Source organism: Mirounga leonina, unplaced genomic scaffold, assembly GCF_011800145.1.
Source record: "Mirounga leonina isolate KUSES-001 unplaced genomic scaffold, KU_Mleo_1.0 Mir_129, whole genome shotgun sequence".
NCBI classification, from domain to species: Eukaryota; Metazoa; Chordata; class Mammalia; order Carnivora; family Phocidae; genus Mirounga; species Mirounga leonina.
This window is the reverse complement of record NW_023270323.1, coordinates 40204626-40224836: the sequence shown is the minus strand read 5'-3', so window position 1 is coordinate 40224836 and position 20211 is coordinate 40204626. Positions and strand designations below refer to the sequence as shown.

At 42.5% G+C, this 20211-nt stretch overlaps 1 protein-coding gene across 2 annotated transcripts in view; it reads right to left on the bottom strand.

The window, feature by feature from the left end:
* Window positions 1-20211, bottom strand: part of USP46 (ubiquitin specific peptidase 46) — a 54413-nt gene that overhangs the window by 17242 nt on the left and 16960 nt on the right. For both annotated transcript variants that reach the window (XM_035004997.1, XM_035004998.1), the window contains exons 2-4: window positions 14375-14455; window positions 11236-11449; window positions 9603-9832 (exon numbers count right to left, since the gene is read on the bottom strand). In XM_035004997.1, coding sequence (XP_034860888.1) covers window positions 9603-9832; window positions 11236-11449; window positions 14375-14455 — 525 coding nt within the window. The remainder of the gene's footprint in view (window positions 1-9602; window positions 9833-11235; window positions 11450-14374; window positions 14456-20211) is intronic.

Sequence of the window (20211 nt, the reverse complement as noted above, 5' to 3'; positions counted from 1 at the left end):
CTCCGCGGGAAGCCTGTTTCTCCCTCTCCCACTCCCCCTGCTTGTGTTCCCTCTCTCGTTGTGTGTCTCTCTCTCTCAAATAAATAAATAAAATCTTTAAAAAAAAAAAAAATCTCAGCAGAGAAATAGGAAAAAAAAAAAAAAAGAAAAGAATCAAATGGAAATTCTAGAACTGAAAAAGTAATACACCAGATGGACTTAACAATGAACTGGAGATGACAAAGGAAAGAAAAAGTGGACTTGAAGACAAATCAACAGAAAATTATCCAATGAGAAGAATAAAGAAAAAAAAAGATTGAAATAAAAAGATACTGAGAAAACTGTTAGAAAATATCATACAAATAATTGGAGTCTCAGAAGGGGAGAGAGAATAGAGCAGACAAGCTATTTGAAAAATAATGGCGAAATATTTCCTCATTTGGGGAAAGACATACATTTATAGATTCAAGATGCTCAACAAACACAAAGTAGGATAAATACAAAAAAAGGTTAGCCAAGGCACATCATAATCAAACTGTAACAAGTCAAAGGTAAAAAGCAAATCTTAAAAACATGGAGAGAAAAATGACATACTACAAAAGAATGGTTCAACTGGACGCTGATTTCTCATCAGAAATTACAGAGGGCAGAGATAGTAGAACATCCTTAATGTGCTAAAAGAAAAAACTGTCAATAGCCCATAAACAGATCCTTCAAGAATGAAGGAAAAATAAAGAGAATTCATTATTAAAAGACCTGCACTACAAAAAAAAAAAAAAAAAGAAAAGAAAAAAAAGGGGGTGGTTAAAGGAAGTTCTTCAAGCCAAAGGGAAAGGATACCAGATGGAAATCCAGATCCTCAAGGAAGAATGAAGAGCAAGAATAGTAATTTTGACATTGCCCTGTGGGGTTTATAATATACATAAATGTAATACATAGACTAACTACAGCAAGGGACAAGGTAAGGTAGGGGCAGGCAGAAGGAATATGCATCTGTACAGTTATAAGCTTTCTGTTTTATGTGAAACAGTGACATTATTAACTGTACATGGACTGTAACAGTAAAGGATATATATTATGATCTCTAGAGAAACACCCAAACAACAACACACACACAAATACATACTAAGAGGAAGATTAAAATGGAACTGTTTATACAAATATGTATGTACATATATCAATATATACATATATTAAAATTTTTTTCCCCCAAAAAAAGGAGGAGGAGGAACATAACAACAAAAAATGGAGGGGAAATAAATAGAAAACAAATAATAAAGTGGGAGCCCCCAAACCCCCATACCAGTAATTACATTAAACATTAATGGAATAAACATTAGTGGTGGCCTGAGGCTTGCAACAGAGATTAATTGCTGGGTACAAGGGATCTTACTGGTGTAATAGAAATGTTTTAAAACTGGATTATGGATTCCAATAAAAATTAGGAAAAAAAAACTGGATTATGATGATAGTTGCACAACTCACCAAACTGCTTTGAAAATTACTGAAAGGATGAACTTTATGGCATATAAGCTATACATCAATAAAGTTGTTTTCTAAAAAGTAAAAGAGGGATGCCTGGGTGGCTCAGTCAGTTGAGCGGCTGACTTGATTTTGGCTCAGGTCATGATCTCAGGGTCCTGGGATAGAGTCCTGCATTGGGCTCTGTGCTCAGTGGAGAGTCTGCTTGATGATTCTGTCCCTCTCTCTGCCCCGCCCCTACTCTCTCTCTCTCAAATAATCTTAAAAAATAAAAAAAGTAAAAGATTCATGAAGCAAAAACTGACAGAATTAGAGGAAGAAATAAAATTATTCCACAACTGTAGTTAAGTTTTTTTTAAGGTTTATTTATTTATTTGAGAAAGCGCATGAGCAGGGGAGGAAGAGGGAGAGAGAATCTCAAGCGGACTCCCCGCTGAGCATAGAGCCCAACAATGGGCTCAATCTCACAACCCGAGCCGAAACCAAGAGTCAGATGCATAATCAACTTGCGCCACCCAGGCGTCCCCCCCACAATCATAGTTAGGTATTTTAACCCCCCTTTCTCAGCAACCAATAGAAAGACTAGAGGGGAAATCAAGAAAAACACAGAAAATCTGAAGAACTCTATATAACTACAAAATATATATTCTGTTCAATCCAGTGGTTCTCAGCAAAGGAAACTTTTCCTTCCAAGGGACATTTGGCAATGTCTGGACACATTTTTGGTGTCACCTCCTGGGGGCTGCTACTGGCATCTAGTAGGTACGCTAGAGGCTGCTAAACATCCTCTGATGCACGGGGCAGCACCCCACAACAAAGACTTATCTGACTTTATTTTTTTTATTTTTTATTTTTTAAAGATTTTGTTTATTTATTTGACAGAGACACAGTGAGAGAGGAAACACAAGCAGGGGGAGTGGGAGAGGGAGAAGCAGGCTTCCCGCTGAGCAGGGAGCCCGATGCGGGGCTTGATCCCAGGACCCTGGGATCGTGACCTGAGCCGAAGGCAGACGCCTAACGACTGAGCCACCCAGGCACCCCAAGAATTATCTGACTTTAAATAGTAATAATTCCAAGGTTGAGAGACCTTGTTTTAAAGTGCATTTACTGGGATAAACCATGTGTTAGGATATGAAACACATCACAGTAAATTTTAAAAGACTGAGATAATATAGAATATATTCCCTAACCACACAGAATTAAATCTGAAGTCAATAAAATTAAGGTATCTAGGAAAATCCTAAACAATTGCAAGTTAAACAACATACTTCTAAGTAATACATGGGTCACAGGGAAAAAAGCACAAGACAAATTAGAAAATATTTTGAACTAATGACAAAGAAAAATCAGTATTTGTGGGATGCAGCTAAAGCGGTGCTTGAAGGGAAACATATAGCTTTAAATGTGTATATTTAGTAAACAAAAGGGCAGGGACTACCTTTTCTGTTTGTTTTAAATGCTATATCCCTAGTACGTAAAATAATTTCCAGCATTTAGTGGGGACCCAATAAATATTTACTAAATGCATGAATATTATATAACTGAGCAAATAGGAAAATTTCTAATAGCCAATGGTGGCATCTGGGTAGCAGAATTATAAATGATTTTCTTTTTATACATTCCCATGTCTGATTTGTAAAAAATAATCCATAGGTATTATATTTTTTAATTAGTAAAACTTTTTAAACTTAAATGGTTCTTTTCTAGGAGAAAATAAAAGGATCAGAGCCAACTGAAATCATATGTAACTTAGAGAGGGAGGATCAGATTCTACGAAAGCTTTTACTGGAAGGGTGCAAAGACAAAGAAACATTGTCTCCTGCTGGACACAAATCTGTTCTCTTTTTAGTTATTTTAGGGAGGGGAGAAAGGTACAAACCTAATTAACTACATGAAAAAAGTTACTGTAACTTCCCCAATTCCCAATGTAAACTGCTTCCAGAATTTAGAATGTGAGAAAACACTGCTCAGGTAGATCAACCCCTTGAGGGATTTGAACACAAGGCTCTAAACCCTTCCATTAGGATTTTTCTCTCCCCCTGACTCAGACTGATACAGTCAAAAGCAATGGGTGATCAAGCAATTTTTTTTTCTTTTCTTTTTTGCCTGTCTCCCTAGAAAGCTGCCAGATAATGAAATCGTTTTCTTCCCACACACAAGGATCTCATCCTGGTCTAAGTGAAAATACAGCTTGTCTCCAAGGAAACATATATGTCACTAAGACTCCAATACTCTCAGCAAGCACAGGCTACATCTTGTTCTTTCTTCTCCCCAGTTCTGGGCATGGAGTTCCCCAAAACTAGCTTAAAAGGTAGCTAGGAAAATTAAGTGACTCTCCCTGCTCTTCTTTTTAATTAATTACAAATCAACTAGTAGGACAAATTAGTATGTGGGGCATACACATAAATCATGAGCTTTCCGAAGGTCCTGAGTAATTAACATCATATTTCAAATGTGCTTTGAATCCCCAGACTCCTTTCCTTGGCTTAGTAGAAAAGGTGGCCAGGTGCTGTTCCACGGTGATCAGCCAGGAACTGAAAATGTGCTGTCTTAGAGCAGCAACAGAGCAGTGGGCTCAGGGAAGGTGGTTAACAACAGCTCACCTGAGGGACTCAGAACCACGGCTCAGTGATCTCACCTGGCCACATCACCCATCCCCGCTCCTCCTCTGCAAAGGGCTCAGAAGCTCTACTGAATCAATTTTAACCTCTGCAAATGAAGCAAGAAGGAGCCGTGCAATTGGTACTTAATAAAGCAGTTCTTTAGACAACCTTTTGGCTCCAGTGACAGATATAAATGTGCCTTAAAGCCCCCGGGAAGCACTAAAAACCACAGGTTTGCAAAGCAAAAACTCAGCTGAAATGGAAAGGGGGAAAATTAAGAACAACAACAAAATTAAGCTCCAAGTGGCCCCGCAAATCTTATGAACCAAGCGAAGAACAGCCAAAGGAGCACTGAGGCTAGGCCGGAAAATCCCCATGCCGCAACTCTGAGGTGCCTTGATCAAGGTTACATGGGAAAGTGTGTACTGAATTACCCCCTTAAAATAGTCTCTCCAAGGGTATTGCAGAGTGAAACTGTTCGTCTCCATAAATCTCTCAGTTGACATTTGCACTGCAATCACAAGCAACATTTACAAAGGGCGAGACCAAGGAAAAAAAATTATGTTTTTCTGAAAGCGTGAAGGCTGGCACAAAGAGTTTTGCACAACTGGAGGCACTGGCGGGCGGGGTGGCGACAACAGGAAGGCCCCCTGCTCGCCCAGGGGCTAATGTGCAGCTCAGGACCGAGCAGAGCTGAATCCCTCTGTGAGACTGCACAACTATGACTGAAGCACCATCTAAAGGCTGCCTGCCTTGGGCCAAGGACGTTACTCAAAGGGGGCCCCATATTTCTGATCCGGTGAAGGAAAACTTAAATGTTAGGTCTTCTCTTACACTAAGTCCTCAAAAACAGCCTGCAGGCTATGTATTTTCTTAGAAAGTAGAGGGCTTTTCTAACAATTAAAGCTTTCTAAAAATGGAATGCATCGCCCAGAGAGATTGAGTTCCCCATCTCCGGCCAGACACCAGCAGATGCTGGTGACCAACTGGCTAGGATGTCACAGAAGGGACGCGGGCACTGGCAGGGAAGGATTGGATGACTCCTAGGATCCCATCCAGTTAAAGGATCTAAGAAATGGAGGTGATTACCTAAGTAACTCCAGAGAAAACTCCTGCCTCAAGTCTAATCACTTTAGGAAATAAAAAATACAGGGGCCCCCCCGGGTGGCTCAGTTGGTTAAGCATCTGCCTTCAGCTCAGATCATGATCCCGGCGTCCTGGGACAGAGCCCCCAAATGGGCTCCCTGCTCAGCGGGGAGTCTGCTTCTCTGTCTCCCCCTGCTCGTGCTCTCTCTCTCTCAAATAAAATCTTAAAAAAAAGAAAAAATACAGGTTTTTCAGAGCGTGCCATCCTCCATAAAGACAGACTCATACATTTGCTCTTGCTTCAACAAACCAAGTATAATGGTTGGAATCCTGTTACAACAAACTATGGCATCACCCAAAGTTTTTTTTTTTTTTTTTAAACATTTATTTTATTTGACAGAGAGCAAGAGAGCACAAGCAGGGGGGAGCAGCAGCAGGAGAGGGAGAAGCAGGCTCCGCACTGAGCAGGGAGCCCAACACGGGGCTCGATCCCAGGACCCTGGGATCATGACCTGAGCCAACGGCAGACGCTTAGCCGACTGAGCCACCCAGGCGCCCCACCATCACCCAGAAGTTTTGAAGGGAATCTCTGGGCACAGGCATCACATCTAATGGCAACCCTCTAGGAAAGTAACAGGCTAGGTGATAGTTTCTGCCATACAAATATTTGAGGGTGCATTATTTGCATTTGTTGGGATCAAATAACCTGTTCATAGATTAAAAAAAAGAAACTACAAATGTGGGGCGCCTGGGTGGCTCAGTTGGTTAAGCGACTGCCTTCGGCTCAGGTCATGATCCTGGAGTCCCTGGATGGAGTCCCTGGATCGAGTCCCACATTGGGCTCCCTGCTTGGCGGGGAGTCTGCTTCTCCCTCTGACCCTCCCCCTTCTCATGTGCTCACTCTCTCTCATTCTCTCTCTCTCAAATAAATAAAATCTTAAAAAAAAAAAAAAGAAACTACAAATGTGACTAAGCCTATCATCTGAGCCTTCCTGAAAACTCCTACTGAGTTTTCCACAGGATGGACTTAGTAACCGTGGTAATTTCAAAGATAACCAAAAGGACCAGCCCAGCTACACCGTCTGCTGCAGGTTTCCTGGCTAACCACAGAAATGCGCCACCCCACTCTTCCGGTTCCTGTATCAGAAGCTCATAGGGTACTCTGTACTTCTCCTTCATAGCATTTTACAATTGTAATGACAAAACTCATTATTCATTTTATTAATGTCTGTCTTCCGTGTGAAAGTTCCAGAAAGGCAAGGTTCTCACTGTATCATCCTCAGTATCCTTGCCTTTACACAGCAGGTTGAGGCAGGGGGAGGTGTTTATGGAATAAAATAATACTCAGCTACACAGCCACTATATTACCCAAAGTGAAGCCATCTAAGAATACTAGGTATAGACAACAATGTGGAGAAATGAGAATGATCATACACTGGATGTGTAAAATGGGATAACCACTTTGGGGATTTGATATTTTCTGATAAGCATACCATAGGACCTAAAAATATATAGAGAAAAAAATATAGACAGAGATTTATGTACACTTGATTATATGTATGGGAATGTTCATAGCAGCATTGGTCATAGCTGCCCCAAACTGGAAACGACCCAATTTCCACCAACAGTGAAATAAACTAGTGAACTATCACATATTCATGCATGGAATACTACATGGCAATGAAAATGAATGAAAGCATCATGTAACAACACAAATGATTCTCAACAAAAAAGCAAAACCAAAACACAGCACACAGAATACATACTGTGTTATTTCATTCATATAGAGACAAAAGACAAGCCAAACTGAATGATGCACTTTAGGGATACAAAAATAAGTTGCAAGTTCTACCAAACATTCAAAGAACAGACAGATTGCTATTAGTTGGAGAGGACAGGAACACGGAGGAGGCAAGAGAAAGGGCAGAAAATCCAGTAAGAAGTTACTGCAATTTCGCTGAGCCTGCCAGTCAAGAGCTGAGGGGGGCCCTGAGCCAGGGTGTGAGCAGTGGGGATTGAGAGAAGTAGAGGATGAAAAACAGACAGAACTTGATGACAGAACAGATACAAGAGGTAAGATGAGGATGGTGCCAAGGAAAAGTCCCTTATTAAAAAGAGGGAAGAAAACAAAAAGACTACAAATCTGCAAATTATAATATTTACAATATAGCCATGATCTTGATGTTTAAGAGGGTGTGAAGTTATTCTAAAAATACATTCAATATCAAGAAGAATAAAAAACTGCAATGGATTTAAAACACGTGAAATGTTAAAAGTCATGAATTCATCACAAAACAGTAACACAAAAGGAAAAGGAGATGAAATATTCCACAAGTTCTAGCAATGTTGGGAAAGCGGTAAAAAATTAACTATGGCAAAGATGTATATTGTAGTCTCTAGAGTAACTTCTAAGAGACTTTGAAACTAACAATCCAATAGATGCAAAAAAAAAAAAAAAGAAAAAATATTTGATACAAAAGAAGGCAAGAAAGAAAAAGGAATATAAAATAGGAGGGTTAAATAGACAGAGTAGGATGATAGAAACATACTGCCATTTTATTGTACCTGTTAACACCACAGGATGCTTCCAGAATGTGGGAAATTCTACAGGACAACCATGATTTCTTCAATAACTAACTTGCAAAAAAAAAAAAAAAGGAAGGGAGGGGGAGCGGTGGGTGGTAACTTATAGACTGAGCCCTAACTGACTAAAGGCAGTGTGCGGATAATGTTTAGATCCTTATGTGAATTAACTGCTAAAAAAAAAAAGTATGACATAATCAGAGAAACCTGAACACTAAGTGAATAATGGTTTAAAAGAATTATTTTTAGGTGTGATAATGGTACGGTACTTTTGTTTAAAAAAAAAAAAGATGTCTCACCTTTTAGAAATATGTAACAAAGTGATGGAGAAACTATAAATGAAATGATAAGTCATCTGAGATTTGCTTAAAAATGACCAGGTTGGCAAGGGTGGGGGGGGAGGCACGAAACAAGAAATGATCAAGATGGGCCGATGTGTTAACAATCATAGTAATACCCATATGGGATTTACTCTACTCTTCTACTTCTGTATTCATTTGGATTTTACTGGAATATAAAATATAAAGGGACAGAAGGAAAAAGGGAGGGAGGAAAGATCTCTAGATAGAAAAGTATGTGTAGAAAATGTTTTGGCAGGATATATTTCAAAATGTTCAAGTGGTTCTCTCTGGGCAAATGTGATCACAATTTTTAGAAAATGTTACAAATTTATCATCTCTGGGTGGGGAGATCACTAGTAATTTTTACTCTTCTTTTGCTTAGCTATGTTTTCTAGTTGTTTCTACAATGAACAAATCAGAATGTTGATTCAAAAACTGTTTAAAAGGACAGGAGAAAGACTGACAAAAAACAAAGAGCCTCCCACTTAAATTCACATTTCTTAATCATTTCTGGGTCCTAGTTCCTTTGCAGAACCTAATGAGAGGTACTCTCGCTCTTCTCCAGAAAATGCACAGACCTACAGAATTTTTCTTACGATGTGAAGAAACTGAGAGACTGCTAATGAGCTCAGAGACTTGCTGTGTTGTTAGTAGTTATAGTAAGTAATAATGGCTGACATTTATTGCGTATCTGCTACGTGCCAAGCATGGCTCTGTGTGCTTTCCAACTGTTAACTCATTTCATCCTCCCAAGCAACTCTATGACACAGATGCTCTCACTGTACCCAACTTACAGATGAGGAGAGTGAAGAGAGAGAGGTGGAGTAATACGCCCAGGGTCCCATAACTACGGCACGGCAGAACCAGCATACAAGCTCAGCAGCCTGGCTCTAAAGCTGGGCTTTTAACCACCAAATGATGAGGCCCCTCACAGAGTTAAATCAAATACACCAAGCAAATGTGACATCCTGAGTCATGCTCCAGAGACCGTGTCTTCGAATTCAACTATGGTAAGTGCCTACTGTGTGCCAGAATCATCCAAACACATGAGCCCACCCAGCCCTGGCAACAGCCCTGGAAGGGACTCGCCCCAACACCCAGGGAACTGCAGCAGAATCCAAAGCCAAGCCTGACTTCCAACTTCAAGTTCACCAACCCACAGCTGATTCCTTTAAGTTGGGGAGATGGTCTATTCTAAGTCTCACATGGGGACCTCTGCATGAGCAAAATCTTTTCAAGATAACTAGTGGAGGTCCAGGTCAACAGTGCAATTGGTGGACCCTCAAATATGCCCATGACACAAAGCAATCCAGTTTTTGAGATTTTCCCTCATCCGTCTGCTTTAGCCAGCTGAGACATCTTGGATGGAGACACGCTTCCAAAAGTTTGCCCCGGGGCTCATATACATCAATAGAATCGTCTGTATATATCGTAGACAACTGCTAGGTGCTGCTGACCACAGTGCACTCAAGCACAACAGAGCCTGTAAAAACACGCACAAATTACATGAAAGCCTCTCAATGCTTACGGTTTCACAGTTCAAGCATCGAGTCTCATTGGTCAGCGTTCCCTGAAAAATCTCATGGACCCAGGTAAGTTCTGGTTTATTATTCTCTGCAGGTTCATTCATGTTGCCATTTTTTAATTTTCCATTTTGTTTTTCCTGTTTTTTCTCTTCCTGCAGGATGTCCGCAATAGTGTTTAGCAAATAATTTAAAAACTCGTGAGCATCCTGCTGCATGTAGTTATCAAAGAGATCTGGAAAAGAGAAGGTCATTATTTCAATCTCCGGTTCTTGAAAAGAAAAACAAAATGCTTAATTTTACGTGCACACTTCAATTTTTATATTGAAATGTCAACGGGACAGGTATCACATATATTCATCTCTATTTTGCAACTTTAATGGGTAAATTTTAGAAGAATTTTTGTTCATTATCCTTTTCTCTACCACCCAAGAACTACACTTCCCCTATCTCCCTGAAATCATCACGTATGTAAAACACTACCAAAATTTTTATTTTACAGAAAACCCCAGAAATTATTTCATAAGTTCCGTGACAAATGTCAGTATTTAATATGACGTGACCGCCAATGATCAATTATTCATTTTGCAGTTTATCTAGATGTCATTCTCCTTTTCCCAAAGATCGTATTAGACCGTGGACTAGAATGGAAGGAGCTTAAATGAAACACATATGGGAGATGGGGGATACATGTATCTATCTGATGGTGTTCTGAAACCAAATACAAATGATTCCAGAAGCCTACTGCTGTTCCCTGCCATAAGGACAAACAATCAAGAGATGAATGCAGCTGTGAAACTTCATTATTAATCATGTTCGCGACAAGACTCGGGAGTGCTCTGCTTCCTCCTCAGATTATTTTTATTCTGGTACGTATAAACTACAACAACTTTAAAAGACAGCAATCAAATTAAATGAGACTTTATAAAACAAACATCTGATTAACTGTGCAAGTCTGTTGGAGTAAGGCTGAAATCTAGGATAAACACAAGTTGCCATATATCAACTATTTCTAGTAGTAGAAATTACCAATGCAAAGCTTCTGGAATAACCTAGTCTCTACTACAACTTTTCCCGAAAAAGAAGATAGAAAAACCAGAAATGAAAAAAAAAAAATCAGGTGACAGTAGGTCATTTTTATAATATAAACATATCAATATCCTTCAATTGTCTTAGGCAAAAGTCAGAGGTATTATTTTTAAAACAGCAAGAGCTCTGATAAGACAATATACATTTACTTTAATCACTTATGACAAGATTTTAAGAGTACTATTTTATTCAATTATTGTACCAACCTATTTATTCCAATCAGCGTTCTGCTTAGAAGGCTGCCTTGGGCAATTTCTCTCTCACAATGGTCCTACCCAGTTAAAACTCCTCCCAATGTGGAGCAAATAAAAAGACCATTCCAAAATGGAATGATAAATCTGAATTTATAACCATGTTTTTTATCCAGCCTTAAGTTTATGGGATAGAAAAGGAGAATTACATCTTTAAAAAAACAAAAAAGTGATTTTCAAATAGTTGGCCAGACTCTTTTCCCTTTAAAAAAAAAAAAAAAAAGAAAGAGGGGAGATTCATTTGGAGGATCCACAGAACGATGAATTCTTATTTTGGACCCTTAAACACACTACTCACCGTTCTCTTTTCTCAGCCGCGAAATGAACTTCTTTGGTGGGATCACGCCAACCTTCTTCTTCTGCGTGGCGATGCTATGGAAGAGGTCTGCCAGGCACGTCAGTAAGTTTTCCTTCTTTTTTTGCTGGGCCTTGTACGCCAGCACATTCTCCCGGAACGGCCGGCAGAAGTACAACGCCTGCAGCACCGAGTTACAGTAGCACGTGTTTCCAAACTGCCAAGGGACAACAGGGATGCTTCAGTTCATGGTGTGGAGAAGTCCAGCCTCCAGGAACCAGCCCAGATTTCCCAGTAGCAGCGTCCTGTTCACCATGCTAGAGACTAGTAAACCCTCGCAACACCAAGGACTATCTGAGCAACAGGGAAACGAATACAAGTTTACATCAGCCTGGGGTCTCTCTGGCCCATAAACGTCCCTAAAATGATAAGTACTGAGACTTGATTAAAAAAAAAAAAATCTGGGGCGCCTGGGTGGCTCAGTCGTTTAGTGTCTGCCTTCGGCTCAGGTCATGATCCCAGGGTCCTGGGATCGAGCCCCGCGTCGGGCTCCCTGCTCAGTGGGAAGCCTGCTTCTCCCACTCCCCCTGCTTGTGTTCCCTCTCTCGCTGTGTCTCTGTCAAATAAATAAATAAAATCTTTAAAAAAATAATAATAAAATAAAATCTAAGGAGACCTTCTGGTGCTTAAAAAAAAAAGAGGGACGCCTGGGTGGCTCAGTCAGCTAGGCGTCTGCCTTCAGCTCAGGTCATGATCCTGGGGTCCTGGTATCAAGCCCTGTGTCGGGCTCCCTGCTCAGTGGGGAGTCTGCTTCTCCCTCTCCCTCTGGCTGCCGCTCCCCCTGCTTGTGCTCTCTCTGACAAATAAATAAAATCTTAAAAAAAAAAAGAGAGAGAGAGAGAGAGAGGAGAAAAATGGACATAATATGGCGACCCAGGAAAGTAGCTGTCTAAATAAGAGAGGCCACGTTGCAACAAATGGAAACTCCAATGACAGAAAATAAAAATCGAAATCAGAAAGAAATCCAGGAACTAGGAACCATTTGCTCAGGTGAAACAGCCTTAACTACACGGGCACTTGTTTTAGTTTTTCCTGTTCAAGATTCTGGTGCCCCTGCGCACTGCTTCAGAACGCATGTTGTCACTTACTCCAGAGCGACAGAGGCAAAGAGGTGCCTCCCTAGGTCATCCCACCAGCTTCTTCCCCTCAAACTCCTAAGTCACCCTCAGTCTGGTTTCTGCCAAGATGGCAAGCGTCCCAACACAACAGCACTCAGTTCCTGGTCTCCTACATAATCACATGAGGACTCACACCATAATATTTTGTTCCTCACAAAACCCACGGCTACTCAGATGATGATTAAAGAGGAAAATGCCATCATGTCATTGGTTTTCGACAGACCGTGACACCAACTCTGTGGAAGAACACCGTTGAGACTATCACTATCCCTTTAGAATTTTCCACACACAGGAAAACGAAAAGGAAGCAATTTAAAGAAATCACAAGATTAATAACACAGATTTCAAAACGCTGTGTAAGATTAAAATAGAATATGAACATCTTCTCAAAACTGGTTGTTGGCTTATGTGTCATTTTCCCAAGAGTGAGACAGATGCTCTGCCATACTTAATGGGACATTTCTACGTATGCTAAGATAGAACATTTCCTATTTTTACATGTTTTAATCTACTTTGACACAATTATGTAATAGGAGACAAACCTCTTTTTAAAGAGAAGCTGGAACTTTCATGAATTACCATTCGAAGTGAACATAAATGAAGCTATTAATAAATTTAATCTCACAACGCTTCCACAAACTAGGAAACGGCTTTAATTCTTTTTTTCCCCATTTGTGTTTTCTGCTAAGGCAGAATTTCTCACAACTTGAATAACTATCTTCATAGGGCTAAGCAGAGGCCTGTGCATAATGGCTAAAAAAGCTATTAAAATTAGAAGTCAGTATTTTGCCAACACAATGCCCTATATTCTAGTGCTTCAGACTTCCTCCTTACATCCTTTTCCCTTTGACTCAGTGCCTCCACCTTTACCTAGATACCCTTTAGGAATGCTTGGCCCCGATTCAGGGGATGACTCCTGGGAAAGAAAAGGAACTAACATTCACTGAGTGTACACAATGTGCCTCAGCCTCATGTCAGGATCTTCAATAGGAGCTCTCACTGATCCTTCACTATAACCCAAGAGATAGATGTATGGTCTCCATTTTACCGATGGGGACATGGAGGCTCAGAGAGGCCAAGTGACTTGCTCGAGATTACACAGCTAGTAAAGAGCTGGGCACAACTCGGACTTAGGTCTGTATTCCTTCAAAGCCAACGTTCTTTCCATCAGCCACAAGCAGCATTCACTCGCTGAGAGTTATGTCTAGCTTCCCCAGTGGCCATTACTACCTGTTACACTTGGGTGCGGACAGATTCTGCTCAGAGCAGCTGTTCCAGAAAACCGGGTACTTACGAGTTAACACCTGATGTGTGGCAAACCTCCAGGCCAGGGGAAAGGATCGGGCAAGGAAGAACGCTCACAAGGGGTGCGGGTAACACTGCCTTACTACCGACTCATAATCAGCTTACCAAGGAAGCAGAGCCTGCTAAGTGTGGCCACACACAAGGGAGCCAGTGCTGGGCACCGATACGAGGAGGCCAAGGAAGTCTGAGATCCACTGGTCCCGGCTTCCCCCCAACAACCTGGCCCTGTTTTAAGTGCCACTGTCAGGTTATATTGTTGAACAGTTACTGCCGATGAGTTGGTAACACTTTTACAATTCTGGTTGTACTGATGCATACTGAAACAAAGACTGCCTAAGGAGCTCGTCCAGATGACACAAGCAGATTTGGCCATAGAGTCTAATAAAATGGTGCCAAAAGTTATGTGTACAAAGGAAATCTCGTAAGCAGAGATGGGGAAGTGAGAATCCGACCCAACAATGCAGTAATGAAACCTTTTTTTCCGGGACAACTGACATTTTCAAAAACCAGACTAATCTTCTCCCTCCCCAACATTTACCATTCCTAGGAACTAAGGCACATGAACAATTATTTAAAAATTGGTCATAAGGAAAACTGCCACGGAGTTGCTTCAGTACTCTAAAACATTTGATAAAAATAATACATTTTTGAATACTTACGTTGACCAATCCAAAGTAGTGTTCATTGATTGGAAACTGCTCTGGACCAATGTCTTTTTCCAGAGCAGAGGCATTGGTGCCCTAAAAGAGAAAAATAAAAGTTCTGCTGTAGGTAAAATGGACAACAGACTCTTACGATAGTCCACTATTGATACCCCTGGTCCTCATGGTGGTTGGTGATGTTCATGCTAGGAAAAAAGGTGTCAGAAGTAAATCAGTAAATGAATTAATAATGTCAGCCTTATTCTTCTCCTCATCCAACTTAATCATCCCTTCAAACCTGTTCTACTTGGCTTTGATTATCTTCTACTAGGAAAGTTGGTTTGAGATGGGCAAATAAGCAAACTGTCATTAAGAACCTGTGAATAAAACATGTTTAAGCTCAGCAGTTTTTATAATACTTAGTGGTATAAAGATTCATATCACCACTCTTGAAGTCAATTTCTTCATTCCGATGAAGATTTATTGTGCACCCACTATGTGCCAGGCACTGTTCTAGGCACTGACAATGTAACAGTGAACAAAACAGACAAGGAAGCCCACTCTCATGGAGCTTGTATTTTAGTGGATGAAGACAGCTGGAAAGAAAAAGCAAATACGCCAGACAGTATACTGGAAAGCGGTAAGTGCAGTGATGAAAAATAAAGGAGGAAATGAGGGTATGGACCTCAGGGAGGAGGGGTGAGGAGAGGCATGGGCGTGGGGTGGCAGGTAGACAGCTGAAACTTTAAATGGGGTGGTCAGGGAAAGGCCTTACCTGGGAAAGTGAAATGTCCAGGGAATACGGTGAATAAGGGAGCAATACACTTTAAAACCCAACACTTCCCAAATACATCCAATTGGTAAGTCATGTGAAGCCAAGTTTAACGCTCCAACTAGATGGTGGGAAGTTACTGGGTAGTCCTACTGTGTGCCAGGGATTGTGCTATTTATTCTCACAACAATCCTACAGGTAACATAAGGTTTACGACAGTTAAAAATCTGCCCAAGGACCACGGTCAGTAAGTGGTCAGTAAGTGGCAGAGCTAGGCCTTGAACCCAGGAGTCACAGTTGGGAGCCCATGATCTTTTTTTTTTTTTTTTTTTTTTTTAAAGATTTTATTTATTTATTTGAGAGAGAGAATGAGATAGAGAGAGAGAGCATGAGAGGGGGGAGGGTCAGAGAGAGAAGCAGACTCCCTGCTGAGCAGGGAGCCCGATGTGGGACTCGATCCCGGGACTCCATGATCATGACCTGAGCCGAAGGCAGTCGCTTAACTGAGCCACCCAGGCGCCCGGGAGCCCGTGATCTTAACAAATGCTAGGCACAGCAACCATACCGAACAAACTGCTAAGGGCCAAGTGGCCACAGCAATACCACACCGATCACCACTGCTCCCCAAAGGCCTAGATGAGTCTGCTGGGATGAGGAAAAGTGACCAAAGTTCAGTCCAACAAGGTAAGTAGTTTGCAGGGGGGGGGGGAATCAGGCTCCACATCTTCCCGTGGCTCTACCATCATTCTACAGCCTTCTCACGTCCTCAGGCTATCACAGAAAGCTCAGTTCACAGAATCTCAAAGATGGGGGGATATGCATTATAGAAAGAAAGAGACACTGTTATGTTTTATAAAAAATAAATCTGTTGCTGCTACTTATTCTTGATTCATGTAATTAGCATCTCCTCTCATAGGAAGAAATGGCCAAAAGGTGGGCCGAGAATCAGTCAAAATGGTCACTTGTCAACATGAAAATGTTAAATACAAAATAACCCAATTTTAAGCAAACAGAACTGCAGCAGAAATGGCAATTCCATCCCCTTGTCATAATATCCTGTTTTCCTGTGTCTTCTAGGTCCATTATACGGCCCACCAAGCTGAATTCCTTTTCCTGTCATGTGAGACTTTGAGTTCAGTGGTCATCTGTGCGTTCAACCGTTTCACTTTTCGTGTGTGTGTATTTCATCACCTTTCACAATAATGCAACCCCATATACAACGCTGAATCTTTTAAATAATACCATATTATAGCAGGATTTTATGGTATAGACAAAATCACTAAAAACTTTCAAAAAAGGTACATCTTAATCATAAATCAATATAAATAATGCATATTAAATATACCCACAGGCGTATCTGAAGCAACATTAGAATACATGGCTTCGAGCCCAGGAGGAACGTCAGATATAAGAGTACAGCACATGGAGACAGAGCTCATTAAATCTCTCTTTATGAGGTAGCCACATATTCAAGTTAATCCATGATTTTTGCTATTCAGGAATTCTTGGATCGAGTCAGCTTTGTTCTACCTATCTTACTACTTTCCCACTGGAGGGGGAGTTGGGGAAGTGATCACTCATACAGAGGGCAATGTTTAAGAGAAATAACTGGTCAAAACACCTGCCCTTCTGAGGCCCACGCCTCATAGCGCTCGCAAGGCCCTTCCTGTCTCCTCTGCTTGGCTGACCTCCACTCATGGAAGACCCACCTTTATCTGCCATCTCCTGCCATCATCTGAGGTGGTCTCCATCCCTATGTGGAGGAGCATTCCCACAGCCTGCTCTCTCAGTAACTGGATGTCCTATTCTCCAGCTGTCTTTTAGTCCACGCCACTCTGGCGCCTCACTCCCAAAGATGTACTCTGGATCTGCTCGCTGCCCTAAAGTTGATCCAGGCTCAGCTCTGCCTGCTGGCTTCCTGAAGCATCCCAGCACCACGGCTCCATTTACTCCCCAGAGCCTCTCACTCCTCTTCTTTCTTATTCAGCTTAGAGTCTAGGGATCATGATTTGCACTGCTCTTACAAACAACCCTAACCTTGTCCTTTGGGCACACCACCTAGCAAAAAACAAACCCAGTAGGAACCAAACTGTCCACCTTCTCTGAACACATACATCCACACAGATGTGCAATGCTAGTGGAAGTCACACAGCCAAGCTGACTGGATTCACCCGAATTCACCAAAGTGGACCCGAACGTGTCCTGCTTCCAACAAGGTCTCTTCAGGGCACTCATTCTCCACGCCATGACGACTATTTCCAACTTTCCCAGAGATCATCAAAACTTCCACACCCCCTAGATCTCCTTTGTGATTCAATGGGGAAAAATTTTTTTTAATTGAACTAAATTAAACCAGTAGAGAGGAACGCCCTTAATTTCACTCCCAAACCTCCCAACTTATGTCCCTCTGTTAATGAAGGAGATCTCTCTCTTGTCCAAGCCAATGTCTCCTCCACGGTTAGATCCTTCCCATCAGAATTGAACATGCCTGTCCTGAAGGCTCGTGGCAGCTGTTGACATCACGTCATTTCGGCCCAGTGCTCTGAATGTCAAAGTGAAGAATTTAGCATGCCTCGGTGCCTCTCCCACTAAAAATACAAGCGTGCACACTCTCCCACATCTCTCCCCCGGTGACCTCCCCCCGTGTTCTCGTCCCATCATAGCTCAACTTCTTTAAAGAACTCTCTATTCTGAAACAACTATAGATGAGTCAGATAACTTCTAAGATTTGTTTTAAATAATCCAGTGGTAAGGGGCACCTGAATGGCTCAGCCGGTTAAGTGTCTGCCTTCAGCTCAGGTCATGATCCCTGGGTCCTGGGATCGAGCCCTGCTCAATGGGGAGCCTCCTTCTCTCTCTCCCTCCCTCTGCCCCTCCACCCTGCTTGTGCTCTCTCTCGTGTGCACACACGCTGTCTCTCTCTCTCTCAAATAAATAAATAAAATCTTAAAAAAAAATAACCCAGTGGTGAGGTGGGGAGAAATGGGGACACAGTGCGTTGTTGAAGCTGAGTGCTGGGTATATGGCGCTCCTTATACCATTCTGTTTATACTTTAACACGTATGTGTATAGGCAGAGTAATGATCTTCCAAAGATGTCCACGTCCTCATCCCCAGAACTTGTGATTACATTACCTTACATGGCAAAGGGAAATTCAGGTTGTAGATGGGATTAATTTGCCAATCAGCTGACATTAAAATAGGGGGACTGTTCTGGATTCTCTTGGTGGACCCAATGTTATCACAAGCATCCTTGAAAGTGGGAAACAGAAGCAGAATGATAGATCAGAGTGATGCCATGTGTGAAGGACTTAACCAGCCTCTGCTAATTTTGAAGATGAAGGAAGGGGGCCAGGAGCCAAGGAACACGGGCAACCTCTAGAAACTGAAAAAGGCAAGACACAGTCTCTGCTAGAGCCTCCAGGAAGAACACAGCCCTGTACTGCCTTCACGTTAGCTCAGGGAGGCCCATTTCAGATCTCGGACCTCCAGAACCGTAAAATGAGAAATCTGGATTGTTTAAGGCACTGAGTTAATGGTAATTTGTTATAGCAGCAATAGGAAACTAACACAATTTGTTAGAGATTGTCCATAATACTCTTTTAAGACTTGGCTCTTTCCTCACCTCCACATCCCTCGTCTGGATTCTACCCCCGCTTCATCCCTGATGCGCGCCAAACACCGCCAACTCCAGGGCGCACATTGAGCTGCTGGCCTCTCCAGGCACTGAGGCCCTCATCCCTCTTCTCTGTGCCCCTCTAGGGTGCAGGCGATAACCACTCACGGGGCCTCAAGCAGCAGCTACCATTTCCAACTGCATCTCCATCCCAGAAAACTTACTTCTGAGCTCATTCAGACTGGATGAGTATTGACGTTTCCAATGGCTTGTCTCACAGGCCCTCAAAATCAGTCTACTCCAAACTAGAGCATTCCCTTCTCCTTCCCCCCAAATCCAACCCTTTCCTGGTGTTTCCCCCACAGAGTAAATGACAATGCGGCCTCCTTCCTGGCCAACACTAGATCTAGCCTGGGGTCTTGCCCGATCCACCCACCACTATGTCTTTGGGTTCACTCTCCTTCAATCTCTCAGGGCCATTCACTTCTCTTTAATCTCCTGTCATCAACAGCAAGGCCAGGCCACTGGCATCTCTCACCTGAATTATGACAGCGTCCTAAGCAGCCTCCAACACCCATGTGCACACCTCTAACCCCATGTCAACATGTCAACACAAGTCAGCTGTCAACGCGGCAGCACAAGTATTCTTTGTAAATACAAATCTACTCTAAAACCACCAGCGACTCCCCCTGCTGTCTCCACAGTCACCTCTTGCCACCCACTACTTGGCCTGTCACAACGGCCTTCGTTCTGTTCCTCACACATCTCAGCACACCTCAAATTCCATCCCACCCACCACCTGAAGGCTCTTCCCCAGTTTCTTCACCTGGCTGTACCCCATCATCCTTCTCAGGGAATTCCTCACTGACCACCCCCAGGCTCCGGGAGTGTCTGGCGCAGAAAGAATATTGGCCCCTCAGAGATGTCCGCACCCTAATCCCCGGAGCCTGTGAATCTGTGACCTTACATGGCAAACAGGACTGTGCAGGTGTGATTAATTTAAGGATCTGGAGATGAGGAGATGACCCTGGATTATCTGGGTGGGCCCGGTGTAACCACAAGGGTCCACAGAGGAAGGAGGCAAGAGGCAAGAGTGGGTGAGGAGACGAGTCAAGAGAAGCAGAGTTCCGAGGGGGGATGTGAAGATGGAGGAAGGGCTGTGGGCTGTGGAACACAGGCAGCCTCAGAAACTGGAAAAGGCAAAGGAATGCATATCCCCCCCCCCGCAGAGCCTCTGGAAGGTATGCAGCCTAGCTGACGCTTTGATTTTAGGACTTCTGACCTCTGGAGCTCTAAAAGAATAAATGTGTCCGGGCGCCTGGGTGGCTCCGTTGGTTAAGCGACTGCCTTCGGCTCAGGTCATGATCCTGGAGTCCCGGGATCGAGTCCCGCATCGGGCTCCCTGCTCAGCGGGGGGTCTGCTTCTCCCTCTGACCCTCCCCTCTCTCATTCTCTCTCTCAAATAAAT